This window comes from Lepidochelys olivacea (genome assembly GCF_965140295.1).
Source record: "Lepidochelys olivacea isolate rLepOli2 genome assembly, chromosome: 15".
Classification (NCBI taxonomy): domain Eukaryota; kingdom Metazoa; phylum Chordata; order Testudines; family Cheloniidae; genus Lepidochelys; species Lepidochelys olivacea.
In genome coordinates this window covers 22,059,875-22,076,307 of record NC_140425.1, presented here as the reverse complement: position 1 = coordinate 22,076,307, position 16,433 = coordinate 22,059,875, and the positions used below count along the sequence as shown (strand labels likewise).

The 16,433-nt window shown below is 40.5% G+C and overlaps 1 protein-coding gene across 7 annotated transcripts in view; it reads left to right on the top strand.

Annotated features, from left to right (window-relative positions):
* The window catches only part of SFSWAP (splicing factor SWAP), a 94,428-nt gene that overhangs the window by 72,266 nt on the left and 5,729 nt on the right, over positions 1-16,433 (top strand). For 4 of the 7 annotated variants that reach the window (XM_084649364.1, XM_084649365.1, XM_084649369.1 and 1 more), the window contains 2 exons: positions 10,586-10,741; positions 11,897-12,022. In XM_084649364.1, coding sequence (XP_084505490.1) covers positions 10,586-10,741; positions 11,897-12,022 — 282 coding nt within the window. The remainder of the gene's footprint in view (positions 1-10,585; positions 10,742-11,896; positions 12,023-16,433) is intronic. The other 3 variants (XM_084649366.1, XM_084649367.1, XM_084649368.1) reach the window with 2 other exon arrangements.

The window sequence follows — 16,433 nt, the reverse complement described above, 5'->3', positions numbered from 1 at the left end:
TACATCAGCAATGACATCCAGTAGAGGCAAGAAGTGACCAGCCCCAAAGTACAGGTTGCCTTTCTCAGGACCTAGCAGGAGGCACATGAGTCGTCATGACTTGGCCCCAGGCTCAGTCAAGAGTCATAAGTAAGAGAATACCTTTGCCACTAGGTCAGTAGTGACATCTATGGCAGCTCACGTGAGACTGTTGAAAGCTAAAGATTGCACTGCCTCCAGTACTGGCGCCTCAGCACAGACTTCGGTACCCAGCATGTCCTCATTGACTCCCACATTCTTGGTGGTGACTGTATCCAGTACATCAGTACAGACTATCTCCTTGGGACCTGAGGCATTAGTATCAACTTATTTGGCACTGAAGCAATATAAGCTGCCAAGTGATGTGTTGGTTGGCTCAGTTCTGGAGTTCCAGAAAGATTTGGGGAGGTTATTACAAACCTGCCTACTGTAGAGTTTCCACACCTGGCCAGTGAAGTGTTCTGTATTCTAACCCGCTGGTTCATAGGCACTCCTCATAGGACTGCCCCTTTCTTAGAGGAGATATGTTCCTTCTCCTCCTTCTATGAACATACCAATGAAATATCCCATACCTATCCTTCATCTCCTCCCAAGTAGCTCAATGGGAATCTAAACTGGGAGGAATGGTAGATACGCTGGAGGGCAGGGATAGGATACAGAGGGACCTAGACAAATTGGAGGATTGGCCCAAAAGAAATCTGATGAGGTTCAATAAGGATAAGTGCAGGGTCCTGCACTTAGGACGGAAGAACTCAATGCACAGCTACAGACTAGGGACCGAATGGCTAGGCAGCAGTTCTGCGGAAAAGGACCTAGGGGTGACAGTGGACGAGAAGCTGGATATGAGTCAGCAGTGTGCCCTTGTTGCCAAGAAGGCCAATGGCATTTTGGGATGTATAAGTAGGGGCATAGCGAGCAGATCGAGGGACGTGATCGTCCCCCTCTATTCGACATTGGTGAGGCCTCATCTGGAGTACTGTGTCCAGTTTTGGGCCCCACACTACAAGAAGGATGTGGATAAATTGGAGAGAGTCCAGCGAAGGGCAACAAAAATGATTAGGGGTCTGGAACACGTAACTTATGAGGAGAGGCTGAGGGAACTGGGATTGTTTAGTCTGCAGAAGAGAAGAATGAGGGAGGATTTGATAGCTGCTTTCAACTACCTGAGAGGTGGTTCCAGAGAGGATGGTTCTAGACTATTCTCAGTGGTAGAAGAGGACAGGACAAGGAGTAATGGTCTCAAGTTGCAGTGGGGGGAGGTTTAGGTTGGATATTAGGAAAAACTTTTTCACTAGGAGGGTGGTGAAACACTGGAATGCGTTACCTAGGGAGGTGGTAGAATCTCCTTCCTTAGGAGTTTTTAAGGTCAGGCTTGACAAAGCCCTGGCTGAGATGATTTAATTGGGATTGGTCCTGCTTTGAGCAGGGGGTTGGACTAGATGACCTCCTGAGGTCCCTTCCAACCCTGATATTCTATGATTCTATGAATCAGGGAGAGAATCCAGAAAACAATAAGGGGAGCTAGGAAGAGCACTCCACTTAGCATCCTTCACTGTGCCACTATCCCCTGCTTTCTGGGGTTTTCAACCCTACTATAGAAAACTAGTGTCTTCCACTGTGTTTAGAGAAATGTCGTCTCACTGAAGAAGCAAATTTAGCCTCCATAGGCAACTCCATCCATGGCTGCTGCAAAGTCAAGAGGAGAGTGGAAAAAAACAGCAATCTCCTAAGCAGAATCATCATTATACAAGAGAAGGAGCATAAATGCTTTGCTTTGATGATCTCTGATGTGCAACTCCAGAGAGATTGGCCATGCCATTCGATCTGTTGGAACCCACCAAATCAGTTTGGCCCACAGCAAAGATGGATGCTGCTATCTCAAAAAAGCACAGAGAAGATGTTGGATTCCTGCTAAGGGGTTTGAATACTTGTACCAAATATCCTATATCTGGCTCTCTGCAGGTAGAAGCTTACAGGAGAGGATAAAAGAACTAGTCTACAGCTCGTGAGACAGACCCCAAAAAACTAGAATTTTCTGGTCAAAAGGTGTATTTGTCTGCGAACCTATAAAGGAGGGAAGCAGACTGCCATGTGATACCCTCAAAATATGATTTTTTGAATTGGTACAAACTATCCAATGCGGTGGATAAATTATCCAATGAGCACCAACTGAAATCTCTTATGACTGAGGGCTGCCTAACTGCCAGAACATCTCTGCAGACTGTGCTGGATGTGTCTGTCACTCATCTGAACAAAGGCCACTGCAGCTGCTATGAGGAGATTGTCAGGGCTCAAGTTGTCAAGACCTCCTCATTTGAGGGCAACAGTCCCTTTAATAGTGGCACTGATGAGGCGCTCAGATTTCAGGGCAGCTTTGTGCAACGTGGGGTTCTGTCTCTGCTCCAAAAAGAAAGCTGCCAAGACAAGCCATGCTTCAGGCAGCGTTCTTTGATACATTTATCACTAGGATCCTCACAGCCTCAAAGGAAGAGGCAGATATTAAAGTGGAGGCAACCCTCTGCTCTCCTCAGCTGCTCCACAGTTTGGGGCTTCAAATAGGCCAAAGAGTCAATGCTATTGTTAGGAGCCTGCTTGGACCAGCATGGGATCTGTTTTCTTTTTTTAACCTCTCACAAGAAACTCCCTTACCTTCCCCCCACCCCCACAAGAAGCAAGAGGTAAACTGCCTCTTACAACTGGGAACAATGTAAGAGGATCCCCTTGGAGTTCAATGTGTTAAAATTCAATTTAGATTATTGATGAGATGTCAGATAATCCAGGCCCAATCAATTTATTAATCAAAGTTTATTAGTCAAAGGTTAATCAGCATGATGAAGAAAAGCAAATACAATACTGATCTGGGGAAGCAGTCCTGCTGCCTGGTCTATTCCAACTAGTGTTCAGAAATTTATCCTTGTATATAACATATATGTCTACGAAAGAGACAGAATTCCATTCTCATGTTCTGTTGAGCCATGGAATTCCCTTCATGGCCTGTTAATTTACATAATATATAAGCTAAAGACAGTATCACAGAAGGGATCTCTAACAATAGGTATTCCCTTTCTTGGTTTTCTGGACATCTGGACACAATTTTCTAAGTGTCAACAGGTCAAAGCAAGAGGACGCACAATCTGTCAGTCAACAACAACACTAAGATTTAGATGCAAAGCATTGTGGGACTTTGCTTAATCTATAAAGGCCTCTGGGAGTCTGATTCATCTGCTAACAAGGAGCAATGGCTTTTATTCCCACTACCTCTTACTCTCAAAGAAGAACAAGGCTTCTGAAGGCTCATCCTCAATCCTCAACATCTCAACACCTTCATCTGCAATTTTCAAATTTAGAATGGTGACTTATTTCTGACTTTTTTTTTATAAATTCCTTCATTAGATCCTATGGACTGATTCCCACAGTTCTTGACCACCAAGGTACCTAGTTTCCATATCACCATATATCCAGCTCACAGGAAGTAACAAATTCCTTCTAGGAACATCCTACCGCTAATAGAGTTCTGCCCTTCATCTTCTTTACCTTGCCAAGTTTTTATCACATACCTTTTGGTTGTGGCAAGTCATCCAAGGAGACAGGGAATCCAGCAATACTCTTACCTAGATGACTGTCTAATTCAAGGGTGATCACTACAGGTAATTAATTCAGTACAGACAGTCCTGAAAATTTTCACCTTGGTAGTTCTCAATATAAACAGGGAGAAATTCTCTGACACCATAGCACTAACAGAAGCATTGTTAGACTCCAGATCAGTGAAATCCTACCTTCAGAGTGCTGGTGGACAACTCTGCAGCAATTCACTGTATCAACAGGCAAGGGGCAACATGATCATCCCTACCGTGTCAATATGCTGTATGCCTGTTGGAGTGGTGCATTCAGCACCAGATAATGCCAGTAGCTCTGCACCTTCTGGGTCTTCAAATACTCTAGCAGACCCGCTTAGCAGGGACTTTTCCAAGAAATAAAAATGGTCTGTCAAGGAGTCAGTTCTGCACAGTGTCTTTTGCAGGTAGTAGATCTGTTCGCAACAAACCACAAGAAGTGTCAGCATTTCTGCTTCAGAGGAGGCACAAGTCCCAAGTTCCCTGTCAGATGGCGGCTTCATTTCTTAATCCCTGAGGATAATATGCCTTTCACCAAACCCCATGATATCAAGTTCCGTGAAGAAATTGAGGCAGAACGCAAGATGCATAATCATAGTAGCCTCAGCATGGGCCAAGCTGTTCTTCAGATTCAGATTAGGTGACTGTTAGCACAACCATCTTACCTGTTCTATTCAGGTCTCCTAGAACAATGGTTAGATCCTGCACCCACACCCAGCATCCTGGCACTAGACAGCCTGGATGCTGGTTGAATGAATCCCATAAATAGGACCCTACCATATTTGTGGCTGTGAAAAATGTGTAATGGACCGTGAAATTTGATCTTTTGTGTACTTTTATCCTATATTATAGTGTAAAAGTGTACAAAAGTACACAGTGTTTCTCAAACTGGGGGTCCTGATCCAAAAAGGGTGTTGCAAGACTATTATAGAAGGTGGTCACGGTATTGCCACCCATACGTCTGTGCTGCTGGCAGCAGCGCTGCCTTTAGAGCTGGGCACCCAGCCAGCAGCTGTGCAGAAGTAAGGCTAGCCTTGCAACCCCCCTTTGGGGTTTGTATTTTACCGTTTTTAAATACACGCTCATGTTTTGTTACAACACCGTGAAATTTAAGATTTAAATATCTGAAACTGTGTAATTCAGGATTTTTTAAATGCTGTGACCGTGAAATTTATGAAAATTGACACTGAATTTGGTAGGACCCTACCTATAAAGCAAAGCTATTTTGCTGCAGTTCAGAACATTGTGCTCCAGAGCAGGAAACCTTCAACTAGACTTATTTGCAGAGCTAAATGGAGAAGGTTTTCTATTTGGGAATCTCAGCACCAGTTTTCTTCCCTCACAGCACCAGTGTCAGTTTTGGACTGTCACCTTGAAGCAGTCTGGACTCCATCCATTAATAAGAATCCATCTGGCAGCAGTATCATCTCTCTATTAAGGGCCACACTGTATCTTCCCACATTACAGTGACAGAATTCCTGAAGCAGCTCATCTATGTCTTTCCCCCAGTTCAAAAGCCCCATATCCTTGGAACCCAAGGCTGATGGGTTGTGCACTCCCTCCCTACCCTCTCAATTGTAGCCAGGGTAAGGAAGTAAAGCTGGGAGAGTCAGACTGTTATGCCAGGTTCTCCATATACATTTCATAAAGAGATGGTTACTCTTAGACCTTACCCTAAGTTTCTCCCCACGGTGGTCTTGGAATTCCACGTAAATGAGTTTTCATCTTCTGGTATTCTTTCCTCAGTCTCTCCCTACCCTGTGGGAAGCTTGATGTAGTGACAACATTATCTTTTTATTCAGATAGTATTAAGAAATTTAGGAACACCCATAAACTTTGTGTTGCATTTGCTGTTGGGCCCAGGGCAACCTATATCCTCGGCTGTTATCCTAGTGGGTCTCAGACAGTATAAGAACTTACTACAAGTTAACCAGGAAAGAGCCATCAGCCATATTAGAGCTCATTCCACAAGGGCTCAGACTTAGGTGCCTGTTCGGGTAATATACCCATACCTGAGGTGTATAGAACAGAAGAATGGAACTTGATCCACACATTTACTATGCATTCCCTAGTACAGGCCTCCAAACTGGTTGCCAATTTCAGTAGATCAGTCCTGCATTGGCCTTTAGGCTGGACTCTACATACCCACTGCCAAGCAAGTAGACAAGTACTTGTTAGTCACCAACAGTGGAATCTGTGTAGACAATCACTTGAAGAAAAAAGAACAGTTACTTATCCTACAGTAACTGATTCTTCAAAATGTGTTGCCCACACGGGTCCCCTGGTTCACCATCCTTCCCTGCTAATGTGGAGACCTACTCCTATAGGAAACAGTATTGGCAAAGGAACTGTGGCAGTTGGCCCCACTTCATCCCTTGTATCTTTGGGACAGAGGGTACAGATGCAGCTCCAGTGAACATAGAAGAATCTGATCTCAAGTGAATGGGTCTCAAAACAGTGTTTTGCTGTGTCTCATGTATTTTCTAATGTTGATCGTAGGGTTTTACATGTATGCTATGTACCTATTTAAACGCACATATGAGTGTACATAACTTCAGCTTTCCTCATGCAACTCTGAACAGGCCTTGGCTTGCTTTCCTTGTCACTTTCAGGCTAATATAAGCATAAGGTTTATTTTTCCAGGCTCGTTTGCTTACAAAGAGGAATTCATTTATCTTTACAGAGTATTTAGTAAGAAGATATTTTTTAAAAAAAAATCTTCTGGGTACAGTGTCTTCCCTTTCTTTGCCAAGTTCTAGACAGAAAAGGATTAATTGAAAGACAAGAATCCTTTAAGTAGGCATTGCTGGGTTTTTTTCGTTTAAGTTTAGAACCAACTGACATCAAAATTTTATAAATCTTGTTGAATATGCTTGGTACTTGTCACCTTCATAAAATCTTTTTTGTAAAAATAGCTCCCATAACATGCGGATAGGCTCTGCATGCATGACACTGCAATGTTGAAACAAAACATTTCAACCGTAACTGTAATTGTGTGTTTATAGATGCTGTGATCCCAATATGTTGGGAAGACAATGATTTAGATACACAACAAAAAGAGGGAAGTGCCTACTTTAGGTCTTTGTACCCTTGACGTAACTGTAAAAGTACACTGACAAAAATAACAGCTCCCTAGAACAGAATAACCAGTCAGAAATGGCAATCCAATCCAGACCTATCAGATTGCCCTGATGTTCATCACTCCCCAGAAATCTGGGTAAAAACCAAGGCTTTTGTGTCATGTTGGAATGCTTGTGGCTACAATTTTACAGTATCAGGACAATGGCAAATCGTTATCAATGCAAGCCTGTAAAGATAATGATGACATGACCACACTGGTAAAACAATTTAGCTGAAAGTTTCTCAAGACAATATTACAATGGACAATACTACAAAATGATTTCAGCGTAAGTTTATGGAGATGTTCCTGTGTCAAAATGTTAAATATGAGCTTCGACACCAATGTGAAATGGAAAAAAATTAAATTGAAGTAACTCACGGTCTGTGACCTAATACTAAAGCAAGTTTAACACCTTTGCAATTGAATTGGTAGATAAGTCGGAATCATTTCAATTGAGCTGTTAAAGCATTGCATTGTCATGTTGCATACAAAATGTGGCTTCTCACACATCTTTCTTGTTTTGTATGCCTTGTTTTGTAGCAATAAGCATGTTGCTCAGTCTTTAGATTCCCACAAGACCCAGTGTTATGACTTCCTACCATACCATACCTTATTTAGATGTAGAGACTAATTAGAAGTATATTGTTTCCCACTTGTAATCCATTACTCAAAACTATTTGTAAAGATTGATCTATGATGAGTAGCCCCACTCAGTGACCTGGGATAAAGGGCTTTCGTATAATGCCTGGACACTGGTATTAAATTACATAAATTCTAACAGCCTTAGGCTCTGTCTACACTAGCAGATTTGTCAACAAAACTTTTATTCGTCAGAGGTGTGAAAAAAACACACCCCAACTGGCATAAGTTTCGCTGACAAAAGTGCTGGTGTGGACAGGGCTATGTCAGTGGGAGATGCTCTCCCACCAACTTACCTACCGCCGCTCGTTGGGGGTGGTTTAATTATGCTGGTGGGAGAACTCTCTCCCTCCAGGATAGATCCGCCACACAGGAGACCTTACAGTGGCACAGCTGTGCTGCTGTAAGGTCCATAGTGTAGCCATACCCTCAGTTGCTTTATTTGTCTGTGTCAACCTTAAAACTATTTTAAACAGGTGTGTTATGCTTTTGTAATCTTATTTTGTGCTGTGCAGGCAGCAGTTCCTAACCTTCAGATTTTAACAGCAGTTGTCAGTGATTACTTTGCACTTGGAGCAGATTAGAATGATAGTAATTACGGAGAGAGAGACTTCCTGTTTAACTTTTTTTTTTAAGTTTGACTTATGAGCCTGTTCAATAAAGCACTCCAGAATGCGGATATCTTTTCAGAATTACCAAAATTTCATAGCTTTTTGACAGACCAGCACATTAAACTTGATGTATCTACACAGGAGAGATTTGTGTCTTGGGTCTGAAGCTGTTTAAATTAGTAGTTTAAATTAATTGTGACAGCCAAAAGAGAAGCTGTACTTTTTCCAAAATTACTGATTAGGATATGTTTTAATTGGACAGTAATGAACTCTATGTTGTGAAATGTGTAAACAAATAATGACCTATTGGCACACATTTCACTTCATTTGGAAAACTATTATTTGTTTTGGTTTAGATCTTTTCAGATGTTAAAGAATGTGTGTATAGGGGTTGATTTGACTTTCCATGTACCTTGATATTTGAATTACAGGCTCCTGGGTTGCTATTGCTTATGTAGTTGTAAAAATACATTGGGGCATAACATCCTCAAGGGATAATTTGGTACAGCATAATAATTGTAGTTAATTTGTTGGAGCAAGTTAATAGGGGATGAGCTGTGGGAAGTGAAGCTAAAAATATGTTTGTTTAACTTTTCAGAGCATATTTAATTTTTGTTTTGCCTTTTTTCTTGTACGAGTGATAGGCCAAATTTGCCTCACAAGCAAGTGATTTTTAGAGGCTTTTACATAACTTTAAAAAAATCCTTGTGTGGTGTTTTATTTTTAGAAGGATAGCAATTTGCCAGTACAATTTGCTATTTGGTATAAATGAGACTAAGAGTGCAATATATTTTTTTGTTCTTACACTGTTAACATACTAGAGTCACAGCTTAGTAAATATACATGATGCACCATTGATGTTAATACAGCTTAATTTTTAAATAGTTTACTTAATTTAATCTTGTACCTTACAGTTGAAGTTGCAGAATTCACTTCCTGTTCAAATAACATCACTGATTCAGGCTGATGTAAGATATTTAACTAGGTATTGCTTAAACATGTGATCAAAGCAATTCTCCTAGACAAGGTAAAAAACTGTAGATATGTGAGGAACCCAGCTGTATCAATTTTATTGCAGGCCTTGTCATGTTAACAGTGACTCTTCTACATAAATATGTATTCCTTCCATTACGCTTCCCAAATGTGTATCCTGAAACTAGTTCCTAAAGCTCTTGATATACCAAGGATTTGATTGCAGACCAAAAAGATGCATCTAGAGTTTTAGAAAGCAATAAAGTATGCTCAATTGCCCCATAGTGTGTTGCAGCCCTGCTTCCTGTGGACATTTTAGCTCCATAAAGATATTTCCTCAAATTCACAAATTAATAATTAAAGTCTAATCCAAACAGATGTGGGTGAATTTGTTGGAACTATTTTGGAAAACAAGTAAGTTTTGGGACCCTCTTGTTTATCTGTAGTCAACACTCCATCAATGCCCTTTTTTTCTAATAAACTTCAAAGCACCATAACAAATTTGACGTAAATTGTGTCTGATAGTGGTGCTCTGTTTTAGTAGCATAGAATGTCAATCACTGAAGTTTTGCGCATGATATTCTGGCTGAGAAGTTTCAGATTTCACAGTTGATGACCAGTAAATGTAAATAATGACCATATTAATGAGAGTCTGAATCTCCCTATTTTGTATGAAATAGATCATCATAGAACAAAATCTAGGATAATGCATGGGGCATGAGTGGGAAGAAGGGAGGAGAAAAGGGGCTGCAAAGCAACTCATTACGTAGTGAATGATTTAATGATTTTGCAGATAAAATGTAAGTCTGCATTTTGAACTTGTGAGTAGAATTGGAAGCTCTAAACTTCCATTTGATGTTAATCACTTTCCTGGTGTACTTTAGTAATAGCTTACTGCTAAGCCACCTACTCCATTTATCCACTTAATGAACCATGGGTAGTAATTAGGAGCAGGATGCATCATTAAAGGGTTAGTTTGTAAACCAAGTTGGATGGAATAGGTAAATGTGTGCTATGTTTTTCATTGGCCCGGTTTCAAAAATTGAACTAAAATTTACCTCAAAATAGCAATCCCTCACCTAATTTGTAAAATAGGTGTTTCCTGTTGCTCCAGAATTCATCTATTCATCTTGGAGGCAATATCTATTCAAATACTTCCGCTTTCTTCAGATATAATGTGACTTGACAACTTTATAGAATAATGAACTTCTAAGAGAGCCTATTAAACAATATGACTGGTATTAACTTACTTTATTTAAAGGAGTACAATGCCTTATGAATGTCTCATGAATTCTAGTTAAAATAATAATTCCATATATTCCAATGAGAAAGTTAAGCCATTTTTTAATCATTTGAAGGCTAGTGGCTAAATCTCTTCAGGTTGAAGTGATTGCAAAAATGTTATAGAACCAAAACAATCATACCCAATTCATAAATATTTTAAGCTAATGCATTTTTCTGATTGTTTGGACTTTTGTAGGCTGGTCCATATAAGCATGCTTTCACTAAGGTTCAGCTTTGGTTAAGGGATTAAGTCTTTTCAGGATTCTAGTTAATACCAAAACTAGCACATTTATTCTCAATGTGAAGTGTGTGCCTCCATATCACAGACTCACAGCATCCACAGGGACACTGAGCATGGAGCCGAGTCTCAGCAACTCATCAATGGCAGCAGCAACAGAGCGAGAAAATTATCAGGCAGCTTCGACAACGAAAAGATTTGACTGCTGGAGCTCTTTAGAGGGAAATCCTGGTAAAACGTCAAGGTGTCTGACTGACCTCAAACTTTATAATCTGTTTTTTCCTTTAATCCTTCTGAAAGGCCTGGTAAAGGTCAGATTTCTAAGTGAAAAAGCAGTTAAATAGCAATACAGTACTTAACTGCTGTTGCGATTTTCCTTTCAGTAGGTCTGTTTGACTGTAATAGGATCTATGATTTACAAATGGCTTGTCTCTTAGTCATTGCAAAGTTAGGTTTTCTGAAGAAAATGAATGCTTGAGGTACATAGGGTAAAGTGTCTTGTATAAAGGAGAGTGGAGTAAAAATTCAAAATCCCTAAGCAAAATGATTAGATCTACATATCTTATTGGGAACAGAGCTAAATAAAGGAAAGATTTTTGCTTTTTTCTTATTGTATGTATTCTCTACTGGGAAATGCTCAGGTTTTACTTTTACAAACATTTAGCCTTAAATCTTTGAGATAAGCGTGCGCTCTTACATTGATCTCTGATCTTAACTGGGCGCGCTCTGTTTCTCTCTGTAGGGCAGACATTTCAAGTTGAAGTGCTAATGCTAAACAGTCTTGGTCAGGAGTTAGTCAGTTGCATAGGTTGAAAGTATTGAATAATCAGGATTTTCCTGCAGCATAAGGAACAGAATTTCTTTGACTTGTCAATATTCAGAGGAAACTTACAAATTTCAAAACAAAATGATCTTTTTAACTCAGTCTCTTCACTGTTTGTTTTCAATTTACCTGCATGATGCAGCAACACTAGAGCATGCTGCTAATTTGGAAAGGCAAAGTCAAGTCTAACTTTAAGATTCTAGGCTTTAAACCAAAATGGACTTAAGCATAACAGTTAGCAAACTGTCTCCCATGAGAGGTAACTGACTAACTGCACTGACATCCCAGTGCTAATATGAGTTGAGAGTGGTTCACGTGGCACCTCTTCCCCTGTTGAGAGTGAAAAGCAAGTAATTCATTCTCATAAATATAAATAAAATATTTTGATGGTGAGAAACCCTCGTGACCCTGGCAAGCCTTAGAGACTGGGAATATCCCATGTTGATATGAAATCAAATAAGCATTTGAATGGCACCATAGTTGGGTTTGATGACAACATATTCCACTGAAATAAAAATAATACAACAAATTACGGCAATAACAACAAAAAATAAAACTTTTTTCCCTCCCGGTCAGGTCACGATCGAGATCTCCACGGAGAAGGGTCCACTCACCTGAAAGGCGAAGAGAGGAAAGGGCTGTTCCAACGGCTTATCGCATTAGTAACAGTCCTGGAATGAGTAGGAAACGCACACGTTCCAGGTATGTGCACCAGTCATGACAAATGCCCTATTTGGAGTTTTAAATATTGTGTGTTGCTTTGTGTGTACTGTTTATGTAAAGCTTGTTTCTTTTGTGAGCTGAGGCTTTGGTTCAGCCATGCATTATATAATGAGTAACAAGCCAACCTGTGAAAAAACAGTTTGCAGTAGAAACACTGGTCCCTCCTGTATAGAATGTATGTACAGGTCTACATCATAAAGTGATGAGCATGTACATGCTTTGGATGTATCTAGTACAGTGACAGGTTATTTTACAGTTCATGCTTGCTGCTTGATGCACTGTAGTTAGAGTATTCTAACCCTTTCCCAGTCTGAAACATCTTTGCTGTGCTTTCCTTCCTGCAAATATTGGAAACCGTTCAGATTTGTACTTGGAATTCCCAGTGTCTGGCTACCATCCTTCCCCCATGGGAGACCATGCACTCTCAGTTTAGATGTGCAGATATTTGTGCAATGTGTGTAGTCATCAGCTTGGGAGCACACACATGCATATGCACTCACAAAGCTAAATTAGATGCGCTCTTTGGGGTAACTGCATCTAAAGTGTGCATGTCACAATTTCATATGCCTGTCTCTGAATCCTATTCAGTCCCAAATTTAGGTTGCCTCTCTGTTGTGGGGTGGGAAAGGAGCAAGTTGTTTTCATTGTTGTCCATGTTTGGTTAAAAAAAAGTACTTGGTCTCCACTTGTCTTATTTTTTAAAAAATGAGAATAATCCCTATAGAATCATAGAATATCAGGGTGGAAGGGACCTCTGGAGGTCATCTAGTCCAACCCCCTGCTGAAAGCAGGACCAATCCCCAGTTTTTGCCCCAGATCCCTAAATGGCCCCCTCAAGGATTGAACTCACAACCCTGGGTTTAACAGGCCAATGCACAAACCACTGAGCTATGCCTCCCTGCCTCCCTCCTATCATGTATCCCATTGCAGAGCAGCAGTGCATCCAAGTTGAGGAATAATACGTCCTTTTACTCTCGTACTGATAGCAAAAATTAAAAACCTGGTAGAATCCAAGTTGCATACTCCTGCAACTTATTAATAAAGGGGGTGATCGCACAGTTCAAAGCAGCGGTTCTCAACCAGGGGTCCATGGGCCTGTATGGATCCATGAGGAGAAGCCCTGAGCCCATGAGTTAAGTTGCAGTTCCTTAACCAAAGTGGAGCAGTCCGGAGGCACAGACGCATACCCCACCTCCTCCTCTCCCCTGCCTCCTGGCCAACTTGGAAGCAGGAATTTGGAGCCAGGCAATGCAGGGCAGCTGCTGCTTTCGCTGGTACCATTGGGCGGGCAGCACACCCCCATCTCCTGCTGCTGGTGCGCGAAGCTCCCCAGCCCCCTTTGACTGCTTATGCAACCAGTAGGAGCCACCTGGGTGGGGGGACCTGGGAGACCAGCAGAGCCCCTGGGAGCAGGAACCACAGAGTGCCCCTGCCGGCACACAGCCCCTAGATTCCCTTCCCACCCCCACCCCCACCCCTGCTTTCTACACCCTGAGCTACCCCCCTGTGTGCATACCGTTCCTAGCTGCACCCTGCCTGCACCCTGAGCAGTTTTCATACTTTTTGAGCTGACCACACCCTTCCCTTTGAGTTATAATTTTTGGTTGCACCCTAACCCAACTCAGACCGCCTGCGTGGCCTGCTGAGGTGAGTCAGGGTGGAGGTGGTGCTCTCTCCCCTGGCTCTGCTGTGCAGAGCTGGCCCAAGCCCCACCGGGCCCTGCCCCAGCAAAATAAAAGTCAAACTACGCCTATGGGGCCTGGCCAGAGCTCTGGCACCCCACAGGGCTAAAGCCCTGAGGCCCCCTCAACACCCCCTCTCCTCTGGACCCTGGAGTTTTTATAGCATGTTGGAGCGGGAGGGGGGCTCAAAAAGAAGAAGGTTGAGAACCCCTGGTTTAAAGGAAACCTCACCAGTTTACTTCATCCGGTGAATTCGTTTTCCATATTTATTGCCTCATAATAACAAAAGACCCTGTTGCAGACTCCTGGTGGATTAGGTCAAGTAGATCAGAAGACTCAACATTCATAAGTCTAATCTTCTCCCTTTCCCTGAAAAACCAGAATGTCAAGTAAAATGAATCCTTTCCCCCAAGTCATGCACTAGGTGTGCATACACTTAAGTTCAGTATTTAGTGGTATGAGTGGCTGACCATTCAGTAGTTTAAATGAATAGAGGATTCTTACAGTTGCTACACTACTAGGGGTGCTGAATTGTGGCTGCTTGGTTTGAAGGGCTCCATGATTCAAGAAGGAAATCTGTTTTTATCCTTTAAAATTATTTTAAATAGCATTATACTCTTAATATGGCTAGAAACCATATAGCAGATCTCCAGCACAAAGCTGAAACTAAGGTCTTATGGGTATAGTTCACTGAACAATGCATAATAAAAACTGGCAGTAAATGCCAAAAATTCAAACAACTGGGGAAACAGTATTAGACAGAAACAAACATGCAGCCAGTTCTGGGAGCTTGCTAGTCATATTGCTAGGGTTCAGCGAAGGATTTCTAGGCAAAAAATCATGAGTGAAGCTGGCCTGTAGGATTTTTATGAATGGAAAACATACTACCTGCAAGGACCCAGAAGCCAGCTTTCCTTGTGTCAACTTCAATGAATTAGCGACCTCTTGTTCATTAAGTATAGTAGGACATATTTCTAGAGTACATCTGATTGCCTTTTCCAGTGTAGGTCCTCTTTCTGTATTTCTAAATTGCATGTAATAATCAACCTACAAAGAGCTTGGTGAAAAAAGTAGAGTATGTTCAAGTCAAAAAGTGACAACAAGAAATGGCCTTAGTTTAAGAATGTGTATGGTACGTCCACTCCAGATAGAGAGAGAGATTTGGGACACTGTTTATAAGTACATCCTGTTTATGGTATGTGCTGTTGAAAAATAAGCCATGGAAAATTGAGATGTGATTAGTATAATATTGTTTGATATTTTACTACCAGTGTGTCATTACATGTTGTTAGAATAAAAACTTATAAAATAAAAAAGCTTACAGTGAAACATATTTTTACTTTTAGAAAAGCACTATTCAAAACTTAATAAATACTCATGCTCTATGAAATATTTTCATAGCACAAAATTATAGTTTGCTGCTTAAGAAACACAGCAATTAAAATACAGAGTTTACTAGTCAAGGGATAGCTGATTCCTATGGCTTTGCTCCTTATGGTAATGGAGAGCTTAAATAGGTCCGTGAACTTGTCTGATGTTCAGTATCACTTGGTAAGTATAAGTAATTAATGTATTTGTTTTTGTCATGAATATTGTTTTCTGTTTTAAAATGCAAGTAAAAGTGTAAGAGTTTTGTAATTATAAGATTGGGGTTTTTTTTACTTCTGAATGTTAACTGATATTTCAAAGGTGAAGTATCTGCCTGGATTAAGTCTTAAGCTGTGTACAGTACTTGTTTGCCATTTTTCATATTATATTGATACAACAAAATTGAAGTTTTATTCCCTAAGCAAGTTAGTGTTTAATGTTATCAATTCTTCATTTTATAGAATGTATTAAGTACTATGTGCAGTCCGAAAGTAATCATCTAAAACATAATAATTATTCCACTGACTGCTCTGAACAATACCTTTTGGTTACTAATGTTAACTCGCTGGAAATCTTACCCAAAAGAATAAGATGTAGAGAATGATGTGGGGTATATATAGTGCTTTAAAGACTGTACTTTTACAACTTTACCACCATTTATCCTGAAAAATACTAAGCACAGAAATGTAAGACACTTTTTTCTTTTCTCATCTTCCAGAGATGTGCTAGGCTTTTTTAGGAAATCATAAATTTTCAAGAACTTCATTCCATACATTATTATAACTTTCTGATTAAAGATACTCTTTTAGGCTAGTAAATACACTAAAAAGTACATTAATTGGGCTATTCAGGGGTGAAAAATTCCACGGAAATTGGAGTGAGTTAATAACTGTGACATTTAGAATGTGGCTTGAAATGTTAAGGCACAGTAGAAGCATCAAGCAACTCATAAGCTACTTCCAATGGTAGACTGTAAAAGTTATAGCAAAACTTTGTGGATTCCTTAGTGGACATTAATAGTTTGTTTTTTGTTAAGCTTTTAAAAATAGAGAGAATGTAAAGTAGGAGAGTAGGGGGACAGGAATACAATGAATTGTTGCATGGAGGTTGATTCAGTAATCTTAATTACACAACTGAGATGTTAGTCTGTAAATTCATAGCCAGCTATAAAGATCTAGATTACTCAGTCTCCAGTTTTACCTGGAGAATTCAACACTAGAGTTCAGTGCTGGATATAGTTTTAGAATATTTGTGTAGTCCCCTTGTTTTGTCAACAATAAAAATAATTTTATGTATCCATAAGTCTACTTTGTTCCTGTTTTTATAGTAGTGATTGTCAG